Source organism: Sinocyclocheilus rhinocerous, unplaced genomic scaffold (genome assembly GCF_001515625.1).
Source record: "Sinocyclocheilus rhinocerous isolate Xijiao unplaced genomic scaffold, SAMN03320098_v1.1 scaffold3407, whole genome shotgun sequence".
NCBI lineage: Eukaryota > Metazoa > Chordata > Actinopteri > Cypriniformes > Cyprinidae > Sinocyclocheilus > Sinocyclocheilus rhinocerous.
In genome coordinates this window covers 69,073-87,417 of record NW_015653079.1, presented here as the reverse complement: position 1 = coordinate 87,417, position 18,345 = coordinate 69,073, and the positions used below count along the sequence as shown (strand labels likewise).

Below are 18,345 nucleotides of genomic sequence, written 5' to 3'. Positions count from 1 at the left end.
AAAGCATTAATTTTTCATAATGTTTAGTGAAATTATTTGGTAGTCTGAGGTGGAATAGGGATTCGGGAAAGGGTGGGGGTGGGCGTGGGGGGCTGATTTTTTTATAGGTTTAAAGGGGGGCGCGACCAAAACTTGTTGAATAATACAGAACATAAAGAGCTTTAAAAAATAATTGCATATTAAAATCAATCGCAATATTGGTAAAAAAAAAAATCGCAATTCGATTATTTTCCAAAATCGTTCAGCCCTACATCCGATGACCCCTGTAAGTTATTAGTCCTTTGACATAATAAAGAGTTCATCTTTTACTTAATGTGTTGTTTTGGCTTGTCTCAGTTATTAGCTATTTAATAGTTATTAGTCATTTGAAACAATAAAGAGTTAATCTTTTACTTACTGTAATATGTTATTTTGGCTTGTCACTGTCATTGCAGCAGTGCAAAAAATAATAATAGAATAAATCAGCAGTAGTTAGTGTGAAAGTACTGTTGCACTGTACACATTCAGTATATGGCGAACAAAAAACATTCTCGCGTCTGCAGTTATATTAAGACTATTTTATGCATATCTCCTCATATTGCCCCAATGCTATCACCTATTGCAGTGGTTCTCAACTGAGGGCCCACAGATCACTAGGGGGCACGAGATAACCTAAAATTCATTTAACTATATTAATCTTATTATTTATATGTTAAGTTAAAAAAAAGCACAAGCTCTCTCGTATTCTGTGATTGTTTCAGAGCAGCCCAAGTTGTTTCTTATCGCTCTGTGTGAAATACAGACTGAACACCCGACCGCTGCATGAGCCTATGATAGTACAAACTACAGCAAATCAGTGTTGTGGTAGTAAAGTCTGATAGATGACGACTGTAATAGTGCTTGCGCTCTCGCCGCACTGATCACTATAACATTGTATTTCTACATGAACACACTGCAATAAATTCATGTAGCTGTCAAAATTAATGTACAGCAAGTGTTTTGGAGAAGTTGGTGAGGATCGGTGGTGTTTATGTACATATGGGCATCAGATGCTCCAAACACAGACACTAAGGTTGTCACGATACCATAAATATATCCTATAATACTATACCAGCTGAAGTATCAAAATCCATAAATGAAAACAGACCAGGTTTTCCTTTAATTGCCAATAAGTGGCACTGAATAATTTATTTAACTGATTCATTCAAAACATATGATTCATTTAGAAACGAGGAATGGCTCAGTGAATCATTAATTTGCCTGATTTGTTCAAAAACACAGATTAATTCAGAAACAAAAGAGAACACCGCTGTGTGTTGCTCGGAGAAGCACAGCAGTTCTGCTTTGTTTAGAACATCTGCAAAATACTGCAAAATGCCATCTTTATTGACAATGTTGTGTCCAAAATGCCATTTAATATTAACTTTTTGTAAATTTAACTATTGTATAAAATCACATTTGCAGTTGTGCTGATATTAGGAAGAACAACACTCTTGCTTGTGCCATATTGCCGAACTATCATGTTATAAATAAAAACAAAAACTCATACAGGACCATTTTTTGCGCCCATATCTTGAAATTTCCAACTGTGGAGGGCAGAATATTAATACACAATTCATTTATAATACTAAAATAATGTTATAAGGATAACCGAGTGCATATGGCGCTGTTGATGAATGGAATTGCATTCGTCATCACAAGGGTGGTTCTATAAATGAAGCATTACACGTGTTCTCACTGTTCCAGAAGCGGTAAACTCAGCAACGGACGAACTGACAGAATACATTCTTATAGAAAGATATTATGATGTTTGTTGTTATGATGAGTGATGTTTGTGCTCCTATTTTTTTTTTATGTTTTCTGTCGCTTTCTCCTGATAAACTAGTGCGTACAACGATGTCCAGCGTCTCATTGCAAAATGAAGTGTAGCATCGGGAAACACTTACTATATAAGGTGTGAATTCTACACAGCATTTTCTTCACAGGGCACCAGTGTTGCCAGATGTACGATAATTATCATATTTGTATGTTAATTTTGACCTCTGTACGATGTACGATCAATAATGAAAAAGTGTTGCGCCGTGCCGCATCCAGTGCAGACAGTCACTGATTATAATGGGTTCTATAGTATTTTGTCGCACTGCTCGCGTCCAATGTAGACACGGTACGCCTAGTTATCTATTGTGGTAATTTGCAGGTCATGTCAAAAAGTTGTTGGTTTAGATAAATAGCTGTATTCTGTACGTTTGACTCATGTACGATAATTTTCTTCCAAATACGATAATTTTGAGCTTCTGGTATGATACTTGGACATTTCCAATCTGGCAAAACTGCCGCTGTACTGTATTGACGACACTGCCATTTAAAAAATACAGTGGCATCGGCAGTATTTTGAAGCTTTAGTATTGTGATATTACCGTAGTGCCGGTGTACCGTGCAACCTTAATAGACATGATTGCTTGTTGTGAAAGAGGCTGGTGACGTCGAGCCGCCTTCATATCGATGAACACACGTTCAGAATGCTTTTATTTTTCATTTGTATTTTTGCTGTGTTTGATGATTCTGAATGGGTCTGTATTTAGTATCTACAAAGAGCAAGGTCAAAGAGGCTGCTTTAGTGGTCTTTGGCATCTCCATGTGGTCTTGTTTGGTATGGCAGGTTGACTTGTGCTTATTTGTTTAAGTGACTGTATAATTGAGCAGTGCAGTGCTTTTAAGTGGTGAAGAATTCAGGAGCTTTAAATCTGTTATATATTTATAAAAAGTTATAATTAAGCAAAGTTCAAGGGTAAAAAGTATAGCTTAAATTAGCTAAAATTTGAAATTTGATATGAATTGCAAAAATAACTCTCCACGCCTTTTCAGCACTAATTTCCCACTGCGTGTCTTTAGTAAATCCTGACAGTAGTTTTTTAACGCCAAATGAGGGTTTTTATGCTGGCGCAAGCTGATAGCAGGGTTGCCAGGTTTTCAAAACAAAACCTGCCCAATCACTACTCAAAACTAGCCCAATCGCGTTTCGAGGGCGGTCCCCCAGTAGAAATTGCGTTCCGGAGGTTAAAATACACGTTTTTTGGAAGGGTTCCCCTGGTGAAATTCACATTTTAGGGGCTAAACATCACATTATTGGGGTCGCTTAAACCATGAAAAACAACCCGTGGCAACAGTGTTAAAGTAGCCCAATTCTGCTGGAAAACCGCGGACTTGGCAACACTGTCTGCTAGTAAATCTGGCTCTTTGCCTTGTGATCCAGATTTCACAAAATCTAGACTAACGAAAAGCCTAAATTTTAGAAAGTTAAATATAAACATACCATATTTTTCAGAATATAACTAGTAAATATCTAGTAAATCCTGACAGTATTTTTTAACGCCAAATGAGGGTTTGCGCTGACGCAAGCTGATAGTAAATCTGGCCCCGAGGGTCATTCCAAATGAAAGCGAGCAAGTTACCCTCTTCACATAGTTCACATATGATGCTCACTACAAGGACGTCATTTTACCATTTATGATCATGTGACCCAGGAGGAGGAGTCCTCTCGATTCATCTTTAAAGCTCAATATTGGAGAGTTTATGTTTGCATAAAAATCTAGCCTAAGTAGAATAATTCAAGTTGTTTTGTTGTGATATATTTTGCTGTTTTTCATCATATGTAGTTATGTTATGAATTATGTTTCAATGTGCCCAATTCAACCGCCAAAGTTACCAGCAAATAATAAGAGATTGCTATTGAAAGAACAGCTAATGGACTGATGGACAGACACAGCTCTGCGCTGTCATGATATCATTCCTTGTTAAGATCAAGAGGAAATGACGTTGTCTTTTATTTCTCCCTTCACCAAATGCTCACAATATGAGACACGATTGTCCTGCATATTTACAGTCTTCACACTGGCAGCGTGAGCAGAGGAGCTTCAGAAGCAGCAGTGAACAGATAGTTTGTGCCTCTAGAAAATGAAAGCATCAGGAGATAATGAATTAAACAAATGGAAACAAATCAAAAATAAGAATGTAAACTATTGAAGCAGCCAAAACTCTGAGTTAGGGTCTAGATTCTTTACTGTTGTGATGTAAATGTGGTCAACCTTATCATGTACATGTTTGTTATTAAAGATGATATTTGCTGTTGTATCCCAGAAATAACTTGCTTTTCTGTGTAGAGGCCAGTGTGAAAACACAACAATTCAATGGTGCATTATGAAGAAGGCAATAGTCTGAGTCAAATAAAGTGTTCTTAAAGTCAAATAATAGTTAAGGGCATAAGTTATCTGTTTACGTCTCGTCTTTTCTACATCAATTCTTTGTGTGCAATGGGAGATTTTGAGCACAAAAAGGTATTTCACACATGGGTAGTTTGTAAAGTAGTGCTTTGTTTGGCAAAGAATAATTTTGGCCATGTTGCTGAAGTGATAATGATTCTTCTGAAAATGTTATGAATCAAAGAAATAAAAATCTCATTCCAGAAGTTAAAATCCCATTCATTTTCCTCATTGGGGCATTGATTTTTTAATGATAAATGATCCATAAAGACAGAGCTACTGTGAGTCATGAAGTTGTTAATCGATGATATTTGCATTTTGTTGAAGCCATCAGCCTACATTATTTAAACTTGTTATCATAACTTTTAGTTAAACAAGTTATTTAAGCTTGTGTTTTACAGTAGATTTCCTGGTGAAAAACTACATTACCCATGATTCTGCAGAGAGCTCTCCACCAATCAAAGCAAGCAAATCGCATCAGACAAGCTCTTTATGAAGCACTGCAAATGATGTATGCCATTCACAATGCTTCATGGGGACCTTCATCTTTTTGTCCGATGTTCAAATACTTTTTTTGCTTCGAATCAAAGTTTGTTGTGATTCTCCTTGTAGCAGGCTGGTTTGATTCATGGCTTATAACTCTCTAGACTTTTAAAAAATTCCAATGGGAAAAATACTTCCAGAATTGGACAAATTTGCGGCACTGTAGTACTCTATAGCACAAGGCTTCTAAAATCCTGCAGAGTTTAGCTCCAACCCTAATCAAACTCAGCTGCATTTAGCTTTCTAGTGATCCTGAAGACCTTGATGAGCTTGCTCAGGTGTGCTTAATTAGTGCTGGAGCAAAACTTTGCTGGACAGTGGACCTCGAGGGCCAGAGTTGAGAACCCCAAATATAGCAGTATGATTGGTGATCAAGTCAGCCAATCAGCCTGTATCTATGAAGTCACAGACATGCTGGAATTGTATCAAAATATGGGCATCAGCTTGCTCAGATAAACGTTGTCCATGTGCAAAACTGATTTGTATGTTCTTTTTTACAAAATTATATAAGTTGGTGACTGATAATAGTGTGTATAATTCAATAATAAAAAGACTTCTGTCATTCAGGCTACTGAAATGACACTAATCTTTGGCTGGTTGGTGCAGAGAATGGTGTTGGAAGAAGTGGTTGGAAGGACTGGGTTAAAGGGATAGTTCACCCAAAAATGAAAATTCTGTCATTAATTGCTCACCCACATGTCGTTCCAAACCCGTAAGACCTTTGTTTATCTTCAGAACACAAATTAAGATATTTTTGATGAAATCAGAGAGCTTTCTTCTGACCCTCCATAGACCCTCGCTACATAACTGAAATGCTCCCAGGCCCAGAAAGGTAGTACAGACATCGTTAAAACAGTCCAAGTGACATCAGTGTTTCAACCTTAATTTTACGAAGCTACGAGAATACTTTTTGTTCGCAAAGAAAACAAGTTACATTGCTGTCTATGGAGGGTCAGAGAGCTCTCGGATTTCATCAAAAAAAAAAATCTTAATTTGTGTTATAAACATGAACGGAGGTCTTACGGGTTTGGAACGACATGAGGGTGAGCAATTAATGACAGAATTTTCATTTTTGGGTGAACTATCCCTTTAAATGTGTTTTTACTCTTTCCAACTTTAATTTGTTTGAGAACACTGTCTGAAAACAGTCTGCTTAGGTGGTTCATACATACCTGAACACATCCTCGCATTGTTGGTATTGATCCACACATGTGATCAGTCCACCATAATCACTACATCTCCAATATACTCTGGTATTTGATTGCCATTCATAGTAAGCAGTAAGCAGAATCATGCTCTTTCTCAGCACTTACGGCTTGTGTTGTGATTGCTCTCTCCAGGTGTGTTGACGAGCAGCGCTGCTACAGAGCGAGTGGTGAGGGCCACTTTTCTTAAGGGTGGGTAACGCAGTGGGCTACCCTCGCCCCTTCTGCCCCCATGGCTTGTGTCCATGAGCAACATGCCCCTTCCCCGTCCCTCTCAGGGTTCAGCACCCCGCTCTCCGAACCCCCCTTCTGTCGGCCCGATTCGGAGGTGCCGGCGAGCACGCCAGACACCGAACTCACCCCGACCCAGTGCGTGCTCCGTAACGTGCTCTCCATCGACCCGGTGGGGGGCGGCAGCGGCACTCACAGCAACAGCCCCACCCTGAGCGACGAGCCCACCAACTTCTCCAACAGCGTGCTCAAGCTGCAGGAGGGCGGGGCCGAGGGCGGAGCCGTGCGCAACCAGTCCGACAGCTTCCGGCTGCAGGCGGGTGGAGGAGGCTTTCTGGAAGGCTTGTTCGGATGCCTCAAACCAGTGTGGACGATGATTGGGAAAGCCTACTCGACAGAGCACAAGCAGAGCCAGGAGGGTGAGTACGGCAGTCCGAGAACGGTCGGGGTGTTTTAGTGTCGTTTTGGACAGGGATAACTGGAAATGCGTGCCTCTAAATACATTTCTGCATCACCGTTATTTCATACCTTACTGCACATTTCGAGGCAGTTTCAAAGTGAAATGTCCAGTGAGTGGCGCTAAAATGCTAAATCGTGACCCTGGCATGTTTTTGTCATGTTGATATAGTCACGTATTGCTGTGTTTTTATTACGTTGCTTCAGGTACGTATTGCGGCGGTTCAGAATTTAGATATCTGGGGAGTGCCGCTAAAAGTTAATGCTCTATCGTGTTGGAAATATCCCATATGACAAACCCAAGCCTAAACCTACCGATAGTGTTAACAAATGCAAAACTGGTATAAAACCGGATTTTTTGATGCAACCGTGCCATTTGAACCTCCTTATATGCAGATTTGAATTGTTTTGTGGAACCGTAGCTTCACTGGATTCACACCCGAGCTCTACACCTCTCAAGTCGAACGCCATACTGCATGAGCTACCGAACAAACCTACTGAATATAAAACGGAGTGACTATTTACACTAAGTGCAAACAGCCCGCCTGGTTGGCAGAGGCTATTTACACTAACTCCGCCCACCAGCGTGTGATTGGGCGAGTCAACACTACAAAAGATGCTCATCAAACGTCAGTTTCAGTGGCGAAGATGATAAAGCACATGCTTTTTGACGCGATCGACCCGAGTTTGTGACCGCCTTTTGCAGAAATTTTTTCTCCCTTTTCAAATCCCTTATCACATCAGAAAGGCATTTATTTTCAATAAAAGTGAAGGAAATAATCAAAAAGTTGACAATAAAGTATCAGGTAGGGTTAGGGATAGGTGTAGGGAGGGCTTTATTGTCCCAATACACTCAATACATTATTATTGCATACTGTTTTATAATGTACTACAATACTGAGGTGCAGATAATTGCCACTATTTGCAATAAATAGCAGAAAATACTGCTATTTTCACTTAGTATAAATAGAATCCATTGCTATTTGCATTTAGTGTAAATAGCAGCTATCGCTAAGAAAATATGCTATTTTCACTTAGTATAAATAGAATCCATTGCTATTTGCATTTAGTGTAAATAGCAGCTATCGCTAAGAAAATATGCTATTTTCACTTAGTGCAAATAGCCGCTGCAAATATAAAAACCCATACATATGAAGCTGGATATGTGACGCAAACATTCAAAATGATCAGTTTTCAAATGTCACAGCATGTTAAAATTGTTTTGAATTCATAACATTATATTCCTCAAGTAATTGTGCGAAAATTAGGCTTTATTAATCAAAACAGTGGACCTGTAAATCATACTTTGTGTGCAAAGGAGTAAAAGTTGTCAGAGTTTTGCTGCCTCTAGTGTTTATATAAAATGGAAACTGCAGCGATTCGTATGTATAGGTAGGTTTTTTCAGTTTTGCAGAAGTGTATGAGACAGGTATTTCCAGTGAGCCCATGTTGGGAATGTCTCTTCCAGACTCCTGGGAGGTGCCGTTCGAGGAGATCTCCGAGCTGCAGTGGGTGGGCAGCGGGGCGCAGGGAGCTGTTTTCCTGGGCAAGTTTCATGGTGAGGAGGTGGCTGTGAAGAAAGTCCGAGACATCAAGGAGACTGAGATCAAACATCTGCGCAAGCTCAAACACCCCAACATCATTACCTTCAAGTGAGTGAATGCAAACCTGCACACCAGCATCACCCCCATTATATTAAAGTATGATTATAAATAGTGTGTTTTCCAGAAAATAAGTCACTCCAGAGTATAAGTCACACTGGGTCAAAATTGCATTGTTGAGAGACAAAATAAACACAGATAAGTAGCATCAGTGTATAAGTCACATGATGCGTGTTATCATTACATTCAGAAACGATGTAAAGTATCTTAAATTAAATGTTTACAAACATTATAAATACTATACACATTGCCACAGTGCCATTCATTCTAAACAAGAGTTAGGCTATTATATAGGGGTGTCGAAATTAATCGTTTCTACGATGCATCGTGATGCAGACGAGGACGATTCGGTATCAGTTCAGTAATAGATCATAACTGATTATAACGCACTGATGCTTTTCTGACGTGCTTTGTCGCGGTAACATACAATGACGGAGGGAGGGGAGACGCGACTGCGAGTAATTAAAAATGTCTTTATTTGAGCCTTTAACTCTAGCACTCTCTAGTCTTATTCTATTCTTTAAAAAAATAAAATCTTGTCCCTTTTAGACTTGCACTCTATTCATTTACTGTTTGTTTTCTAAAAAAAAAAAAAACTAACATTAGCTTCTCTAATCTTTTGGTATTCTATCTGTTTTCTTTTTATTTATTGTACAATTAACAAAAGCAAAAAAGGCCTCTAACTCTAGCTTTCTCTATTTTTTTCTATTCTATCTGTTTTCTTTTTATTTATTATATAATAAAAAAAAAACCTTGCTACGTGTACTGCGTTAAGCTAACTGAGACTTGTTATAGCACTTGTATATCATTGCTCTTTTGTTGATTTTGATTGCTTCTATTGTCCTCATTTGTAAGTCGATTTGGATAAAAGCGTCTGCTAAATGACTAAATGTAATGTAAAAATGCTCCAACTACTTTAAAAGCCGACATCTGGGCACATTTCGGCTTTTACGAACAACCTGGTAAGCACGACATGGAGAAGACATACGCTGTGTGTAAATCATGCCACGCACAAGTTGCAAGTTAAAATGTTTAGTTTATTTTGTTGTGCAGACGCAACGTGAATCTGCAGTTTAGCCTATACTCAAAATAAGCAGTGGATTCTCTCATTTCATTTATTTTGATCTACAGTGTAAAGTTAAACAAATAAAAGTAAAATGGTATGATGCTTTACAACAGCTCCTGTTTCTGCATGTTTCTTGATCAAAATAGTCTACATGAAAGTGAATATAAACACAAGGTGACACTTGAAAGTAAATTTTTATAGGCTACAATTTAACAATATACTGTATAGCCTATACTACTTTTATTTAACAAACAAATTAGGAAAATATAGTGCTTGAATATGCCTGCAGCGCTTCAGAAAGGGGCTGAGTTGAAAATATTGTTTTCCTGATTTCAAATTTTTTTTTTAACAAACTGATATCAATCATTAAATGCCAAGGTCAATCTTTGAGTCCATGCTGTTTTCAACTGATGCATTATAAACTTCACTAAATTAAAGCCCACCTTCCATCCAGTACCCATAAAAGTAACAAAGCCTCAGTTTATCATGAAATTCAAACTATACTTCAAACTACATCGCTAAATAAACTATCATTTTGACATTCTTTAATGTTTGATGACAGATGGTCGCGTCTAAGTTCAAACAGCAGCCCGGTGCAAATGAACTGATCTCTTTCTCTTTACTACTAGTTATAGCATGAAATAAACATCAGAAGGTATGTTGAAAGAAACAGAAAAACTTACTGAAGTGTATCACATCTCAGTGTTTTAGCTGCAGAGAGAAATCATAAACAGCTTGTACAGCCTAGCCCACCTCAAGCCATTCAGTGTCCATAAATATCTCTGGAGAGGAGCATTTTTATAAATATTTACACTATATTATTTATTCAGCATATTTTTATTTAACCTGTTTTGTAACTTAATTATTTAATGTATGTTTGTGTCATTAAAACAAGTGTTCATGACAGCCAACCATTTAAATTATCTTGATCAGCAACGAATTGGAGCGTCATCAGTCCATTAGGTCATTTAAAGATGTCAAACACAATGTTTAGGTTACAACTGCATCTGTCTCTGCTGTAAACTGATGTTTTTTTTAATGCAAGTCTCACACTGGTTACACTTAACAGCCTGAGAGATGGGGTGAATGCATGCTATACAGTACATAATCCATAACCATTTGCCTTACAATTTTAGTTTAAATATCCATTGGAGATCTCTGATGAAGTTGTTTTTATACACGTTTCCATAGTCAGATAAATTCCGCTTTCAGAATGTTACACCCGTAACAGTGTTTTTTACTCCGAAATGCGAAAACGAAACTCGAAAAAAATGGATCTTTTATGTCCTGTAAAGAGCCAAATCCTTCTCCATTTGGTAGATATTGTTGCTTCTGGTTTGTGCGTTGTAATTCACAGAAAGTCTACAAAATATGTTGTCTCCTAAAAATTTGTCTTTTTTTCATGTCCGTAACACATGTGTATTTCCCTCATCTAAAATATAAAACACATTTATAGACTGATATTTTTCTGATGTCTGCACTCTATTGTTAGGGGTTTAGGAAAATATAAACAGATGATTCAATATATTTATAATGAATATACAATCTTATTGCAAATTTTGACTGCAAACGTCACATCCGTAACGCTGGAATAGCTCTTATATTACCTCACACACGTAAAAAACAACATTTTCTCATGTCAACCTTGATCTGCATTCAAGTTTGTTTGTTTTTTAAAATAATATATTTCTATAATAATAAAAAGAAGACTTGTGATTTTTCACCCATAGATATGGAAGCAAAATAGCTAAACACAATAAATGAACCTTAGGGTGTACTCACACTAGGCACAGCTGCCTTGAACCGAGCCCGAGCGCGATTACCCCCCGCTGGCCTGCACTCACACTTACAATTCCTGTTCATCAATAAGGTGAGAACCAGACCTGTTATAAACCTAAATATACTTCTTTTAATACAATTATTTGAAAAACAATTAATTTGGGTCAACCGCGCTCGGGCACGGTTCAGATTGCCTAGTGTGCGTACACCCTTAAACAGAGGTATTACCTTTGCAAGCGCAGACTGTTTTTTAGTTTGTTCAGTCTTTATCAAACAAACTATATAATTATTATTCACAGTAATATGTCATGCATCACTGAAATATGGCATGATGAAAGAGAAAAACAGGTTTAGATGAAACAATGCTTGCACAACCGTCCAGTAGGTGGCGATATGCACCAGGATGTAAATCACCATTAAACAGAAGAAGATGAAAGAATAAACCGGTGCGTTCCAAACGGGATATATCGCCCTCCGAAGGGCACTTCGGAGTGAAAACAATCATGGCCGTCATATTGAAGGGTCGTTCCAAACCGAAGTGCTCAAAACTAGCCACTTCAAAGGGCCCTTCGGAATGAAGGATTTCGAAGGGAACAACTGATGGACACTTCGGGCCCCCATGATCCTTTGCGCTGATTATTTCCATGATGACGGCGCCTCCATGTCAGAAGGGCACTTCAAGAAACAGTTGTTTGGTCCCTTACACCCTTCAAAGCTCTCACTCTGGAGGGTAAACCCTTTGAAGGGATTAGGGCATAGGGATGAGCCCTTCCGAATGGAACGCAGGGAATATTTCTGCCTTCAAGTGCACCCAGGAAACTCATATCTTTACGTCAGGCATTTGTTGCAACATGTCTCCCAATCAATTTGGATACATAACACAGAAGTAGGGTGTCTAATCGAGCTCCTGCATGCATAGTTCAGCTCCAGCACACACACCTGCCTGGAAGTGTGTAGTGATCCTGAAGACCGTGATTACTGACCTTGACCCTCAAGGAGCAGGACTGGACACACCTGGCCCAAAATAACAAATAATTATTTTATTTAATTATTACTTTTCTTTTTTGGAGCACTTTCTGATCAACAACAGAAATGAACTTTCCGGCCATTACATGGTGATATTTTCCACCTTAAATTGATTTCCAGGTGCATGCATGCATTTATGTATGTATGTATGTATTTATTTATTTATTTCCATTGTAAGGGCATTTTTTAACCTTATTAAATGTGTCATCTTTTATGCCAATTTTTAAAATATATATATCAAGGAAACTTTGCTGTGCTTTGCTTAGAGACGTGCAGCGGCTCATCTGTGACTTTGTTTAGAACTATGTTTGTTGAGGAAAATTGGACAATATTGTGCCAAAAATGTAAGTCACTTAATATTAACTTGTTTATTGAACTGTTGTATAGAATTGATATCACATTTGCAATTGTGCTGATATTCGGGAAAACAGCACTCTTGCTCATATGATATTGATTAACTATATCATATGTTATAATAATAATACCGTATTGTCCCGAATATAAGACAATGTTTTTTTCTTAAAACGTAAGACAGTACCAAGATTTGACGACTACAGTAAGATTTAACTTCTACTGTTCATAAGATTTTGGTAGGCTACTATTAGATGGATATCCTAAATGTCCTAATTCAGATGGGCTACCTGTTTTTTTTGTTTTTTTTATGGTATATCAAGAAGTGTATATTTTTTAAATGTGATTTGTTGGTACATTTTACCAGTTTTTATCATACTTTCAAAACAAAAATTAAAATAGGAAAAATATGCAATATGAAAATAATTGAAGACAAAATGTGTTTTACTGAGAAAAAACAAGATTTGGTTTTTAAAAAGCCTTTTTCCAAAAGGTACATCTGGAAAAAGGGGGGTCGTCTTATAATCAGGGTCGTCTTATATTCGGGCCAATACGGTATATAAAAATAATTTGGTGTCATTATTATTAATCATGGTGGCATTTTTGCCCCAGCAATTTCCAACTCTGCTTCTGATAATCCAAATTCAATTTGACAGGCTGCAAAGAAACAGCAGCTCGTGTTAACCTCTTTCACTCTGTAAACTTGTGTGTTCAGGGGCGTGTGCACGCAGGCTCCGTGTTACTGCATCATCATGGAGTACTGCGCGCAGGGCCAGCTCTACGAGGTGCTGAGGGCCGGCAGGAAGATCATGCCGTCCCTGCTGGTGGACTGGGCCATGGGCATCGCAGGCGGCATGAACTACCTCCACCTGCACAAGATCATCCACAGAGATCTCAAATCACCCAAGTATGATGCTGCTTTGTACCAATCCACGAAAGTGTGTTTGGAAGCATGAGCAAACTGAAAGTGTGCCTTATACCCGTGTCTTCTCTCTGTCAGTATGCTGATCACACACGACGACCTGGTGAAGATCTCAGACTTCGGCACGTCTAAGGAGCTCAGAGACAAGAGCACCAAGATGTCGTTTGCAGGCACTGTGGCCTGGATGGCGCCCGAGGTGATTCGGAACGAGCCTGTGTCTGAGAAAGTGGACATCTGGTATGATCATTCGTAATCACTGGGTCTGGGAGTATTCAATGCAATTTTATTAAAAGTTCATAGGGGATATTTTCCTGCTCCAGTGTACTAATAGGCACCTTTTTGTAGGGATGTAAAGATATAAAGATCTCACGATAGAGGTCTGCTACCCGACCCGAGCCCGACGGGTCCCGAAATACTTTCGGGTTTCGGTTCGGGTTCGGGTTAATGTTTAATGAATAGCTTCGGGTTCGGGTCGGGCTCGGGCTCGGGTTTATAGCTAAACTCAGAATTTATGTGACCGCTGCACCTGATGTTCATAAACTTTCATAGCTGCTAAGTGTTTTTTCTTTTGCCTTGTGAACTGGCCGAGCCTTAATGATTCTGTTTCTTTACATGTATTTGTTTACTGACCGTTGCATGCAATCGTGAAATACAGCTTTTTTTTTTTTTTAATTGGCTATTCGTTGTGGGGAAAAAAAAAGATTTCGGGTTCGGGTCGGGTTCGGGCTCTAAATTGAACTGTGCCGCTCGGGTCGGGCTGGGTCAGACGATCTCGGGTACGGGTCGGGTTCGGGCTTCAGTTTAAAGCCTGTGCAGACCTCTATCTCACGATACGATAATATTGCGATATGAAGTCCACGATACCATATTTATTGTGATATTTTTAAAAAAAAGACATGAAGAATTGGAAAAAAAAAGAAAATTTTGTACATTTTAAAGTTAAATTGTTCTATCTAATGTACTTTGAGAGTTCAAAATTAAGAGCTCCAACCCATGTTCTTAAAGGGGTCCTATTATGCTCTTTTACAAAGTCTTGATTTTGTTTTGGGGGTGTACTAGAACATGCTCTCATGCTTGGTGGTTTGAAAAAAGCATTATTTTTCACATAATTTACATTATTAAAAAACCTTTCTCTCCAGGCTGGCACAAACGGCTCGATTAGTTCCGGCTTTGATGAACTTCTTCATCGTCTCGTCTCCTTCCGAAAAACAAAATGTGTTGTGATTTGTTAGCTGTCCCAGTGCGTTGTGATTGGCGAACAGCTTAGACGGTTTTCAGTACTGCCACGCCCCCTTGCTCCGTCTTTCAACAAAAGCTTTTGGGAATCTGGCACTTCTCACTCGTGATGTGGAACCTGTCCTCAGTAAAATGCGCAGCACACAATAGCAAATTGGGGTTATAATGCTCAGGAACAGAGTTAAAAAGTAAATTGCAACCACTGTTTCCTGACATCATCCGCTTTCGGAAGCCCAAACAAAGACGTTTGGGCACGGAGGTGAAAAAAACAGCGTTTCAGGCGGTCGCACGTTTTCTCTGATGCACTAACTCTGCAGCAGCACTTCTTCTTCATCGTCTCGTCTGATGCACTCAACCAAGCGTTCTAACCACAACCTCTGTAGGCGGGAATTCTTTGTAATGATATTCCAATGAGCCGTTTTGTGATATCACAAAGCCCGGAAACCAACGCTGTAGTCCAAACGAGCCGTTTGCTGTAGTTCTTGAAAATGGATTTTTAAAAAACAAAATATCTCCCTTTAGAGTGGACTTTGAGATTTGTAACTTTCTATATCTTTTTTATGCCCAAACATACACACTACACACTGACTAAAATTAAAAAAGTGAAAAAGCATAATAGGACCCCTTTAACAAAAAAAACTCAACCCTCTTTTTATTTGTGGTATACTGTCTCAGTCTAAATTACATTCAAATTGGTGTTTTAGAAAGCCAATCAAATTAGAATACAATAATAATAATAATAACAACAACAATGACAGTAGTAGCCATATATTGTAAAACAATTGTACTGTAAAATAAATGAAAATGAATATTTCATAGGTACATTATTTTTGCTTTACACTGCAGTAAGGACATTACAATACTTCTTTCCTAATTTCTACACTTGAGAGATATTTAGAATTTGGACTGCATTTAAACCGCTAGCTGTCAGCAATTCACACTGCACTTTTAAGCTTTTATTTTGAAGGAAAACTCCAGCTTCAGTGAAAACAGGCTTACAAAAACACGTCTCACTACAAATCTAGTGAAACGCTGTAATCATCTGATATGAAGAAAAAGCATAACTGGTGTCTGTTGCGTTCCCAAACGTGCGCTAAACTCACAGAATGTGAAATAAACGAGTTCACTGCATTCATTCAGTGTGAACGGAGCCGTTCTGAGGTGCGGCAAAACACCGGATCTCGAGCTGATCATCTGAACGAAGTTCAGCTTTGAACTTCGCTTTGAAACTTGAAAGCGAACTTGAACTTTTTTGCTTTGAAACGCTCAGCGCAAACAGACTTGATTAAGGGATTAGGCCATATTGTGCTTTCGGTTTGAGTTTGTTTGACAGATACTGTGCCAAAGCATAATGGCCCAAAACACAACTTTAAAAACCTTTTATGTTAGAATAAGAAGTTTAAATATATTTTAATAACTACATTTTTTGCCGTTTCATATCGTCATGTGACCATGATAATATAGAGACAGTTTTGCTATCGTGATACCACGATATTGATAATATCGTTACATCCCTACCTTTTATGGGTAGATAAGGTACATAGTCTTCCTTTTGAGGGTGCTGCCCAATTGACAAGCTGTTTTTTTTTATTTATGATTTGTTTATGATTTATTTTTGGCGTTTCTGCCTTATTATTATTATTATTATTATTATTGTGATAGGACAGTATTTAGAGATACTGTGCCAAAGCATAATGGCCCAAAACACAACTTTAAAAACCTTTTATGTTAGAATAAGAAGTTTAAATATATTTTAATAACTACATTTTTTGCCGTTTCATATCGTCATGTGACCATGATAATATAGAGACAGTTTTGCTATCGTGATACCACGATATTGATAATATCGTTACATCCCTACCTTTTATGGGTAGATAAGGTACATAGTCTTCCTTTTGAGGGTGCTGCCCAATTGACAAGCTGTTTTTTTTTATTTATGATTTGTTTATGATTTATTTTTGGCGTTTTTGCCTTATTATTATTATTATTATTATTGTGATAGGACAGTATTTAGACAGGAAGTGAAGTGGGAGAGAGAGGGGGGTGGGATCGGGAAAGGTCCGCGACCCGGGATTCGAACTTGGAACTCCGGAATGTCGGTGCGCTGCTCACGAGGCTATCAGCGTGACATGACGAGCTGTTTTACACTGAAAAAAAAAAAAAACTCTGTGAAATCAATGCAAAACAGGCATATGTGGCTGCCAGAGCTTTAGTGTAAAAAGAATACAGTTTTACAGATTGAACTTATATTTACAGTAAAAAATATATAAAATATACAGTTCATCAACTGAAATATTGTTAATATACCAAATGACTAAAATTGTAAAGTAGCATTTTTACAGTCTTTTACCATTAAAATTACAATCAGTTTTTACAGTGACCTATAAAGGAGCACTTTTTACGTTTTCGAACAATGTTGGCTGCAAGATCTCATTCACATCACTTCTGCATGTCTTATCCTCCCTGCCAGTCTTCTGCTGGTCTGTAAATGAATTGTGGTCATACTCTTTCATGAGCAGAAGAACTCCTGTGTGAGGCACGTCATCCTCTTGTCACTGTATGGCAGTGGAGAAACGCCACATTGTCTAATATAATCACAAATGTTGGCGTGTTTCTCTTCAGCTGGATTTATTGCTCAAGCCTCCATGGAGGTCATAAAAGAAACAAGTCTTTTGAATATTGTGCTGTCTACAATGAGCCTAATTTACAACAAACGGAGGCGTTCTTACATAGCACACACTGGAGTCCAGGAGATGAGTGCAGCTGTCAGTGATGTGATGTGTGGCGTCCGCAGGTCGTTCGGTGTGGTGCTGTGGGAGATGCTGACCGGTGAGATCCCGTATAAAGACGTGGACTCCTCCGCTATCATATGGGGCGTGGGAAACAACAGCCTGCAGCTTCCTCTTCCTGAAAGCTGCCCTGATGGCTTCAAAATCCTGCTCAGACAGTGCTGGTGAGAAACCAAGCAAGAAAGAAAGAAAGTGTGCTGAATGTGCAATTGTAGTAGATTTTATAACTGTACAGCAGATAACATGTTAATGGAAAAAAGCCACTTGAGTGAACTTACAGAGAGATGCACTGTTATGACTATGTTTCTTAACACACCTAAATAGACTTAAAAAAAAATGCAGTTTGTAATAATGTCAAATTAAAAGTTTTACTTCAAAGTGCATTTAAAATAATTAAGTTTTAATACTCTTTTGTCGTGTTTTAGAAAAGTACACTTATTTTGATGTGCTGACTAACATACTAAAGCACATGTAATATAATTGTAACTGCAGTGTGTTCTTTAATATTACAGAAACACTTTACAATACGGGTGCACAAATATGCATTAATTCATGCTTAACTAATCCACAGATAATCACGAGTTAATGTATAACTCATGAAGAGCTAAACCATTTATTAATGCTTACTACATCAGCAACTAATGAACATTCTATATGATTCATAGATTAAATAATAAATAAATAGTTATAAGTTAAATGTGTTATAATGTATTAGTTCCCTAATAACATATTATATTAACTAATGATGTAAATTCATGTGTTAATTACCACAATGGGTCGAAGCCATGCATTTCAACTTCCAGTTGTCTGCTTTAATTAATCATTAGCTAATGATTTGCAAA

At 38.1% G+C, this 18,345-nt stretch overlaps 1 protein-coding gene across 1 annotated transcript in view; it reads left to right on the top strand.

The window, feature by feature from the left end:
- Positions 1 to 18,345, top strand: part of LOC107715569 (mitogen-activated protein kinase kinase kinase 12-like) — a 46,103-nt gene that overhangs the window by 5,765 nt on the left and 21,993 nt on the right. The window contains exons 2-6 of the mRNA XM_016521714.1: positions 6,122 to 6,636; positions 8,142 to 8,325; positions 13,272 to 13,463; positions 13,557 to 13,715; positions 17,509 to 17,667. Coding sequence (XP_016377200.1) covers positions 6,219 to 6,636; positions 8,142 to 8,325; positions 13,272 to 13,463; positions 13,557 to 13,715; positions 17,509 to 17,667 — 1,112 coding nt within the window. The 5' untranslated portion in view covers positions 6,122 to 6,218. The remainder of the gene's footprint in view (positions 1 to 6,121; positions 6,637 to 8,141; positions 8,326 to 13,271; positions 13,464 to 13,556; positions 13,716 to 17,508; positions 17,668 to 18,345) is intronic.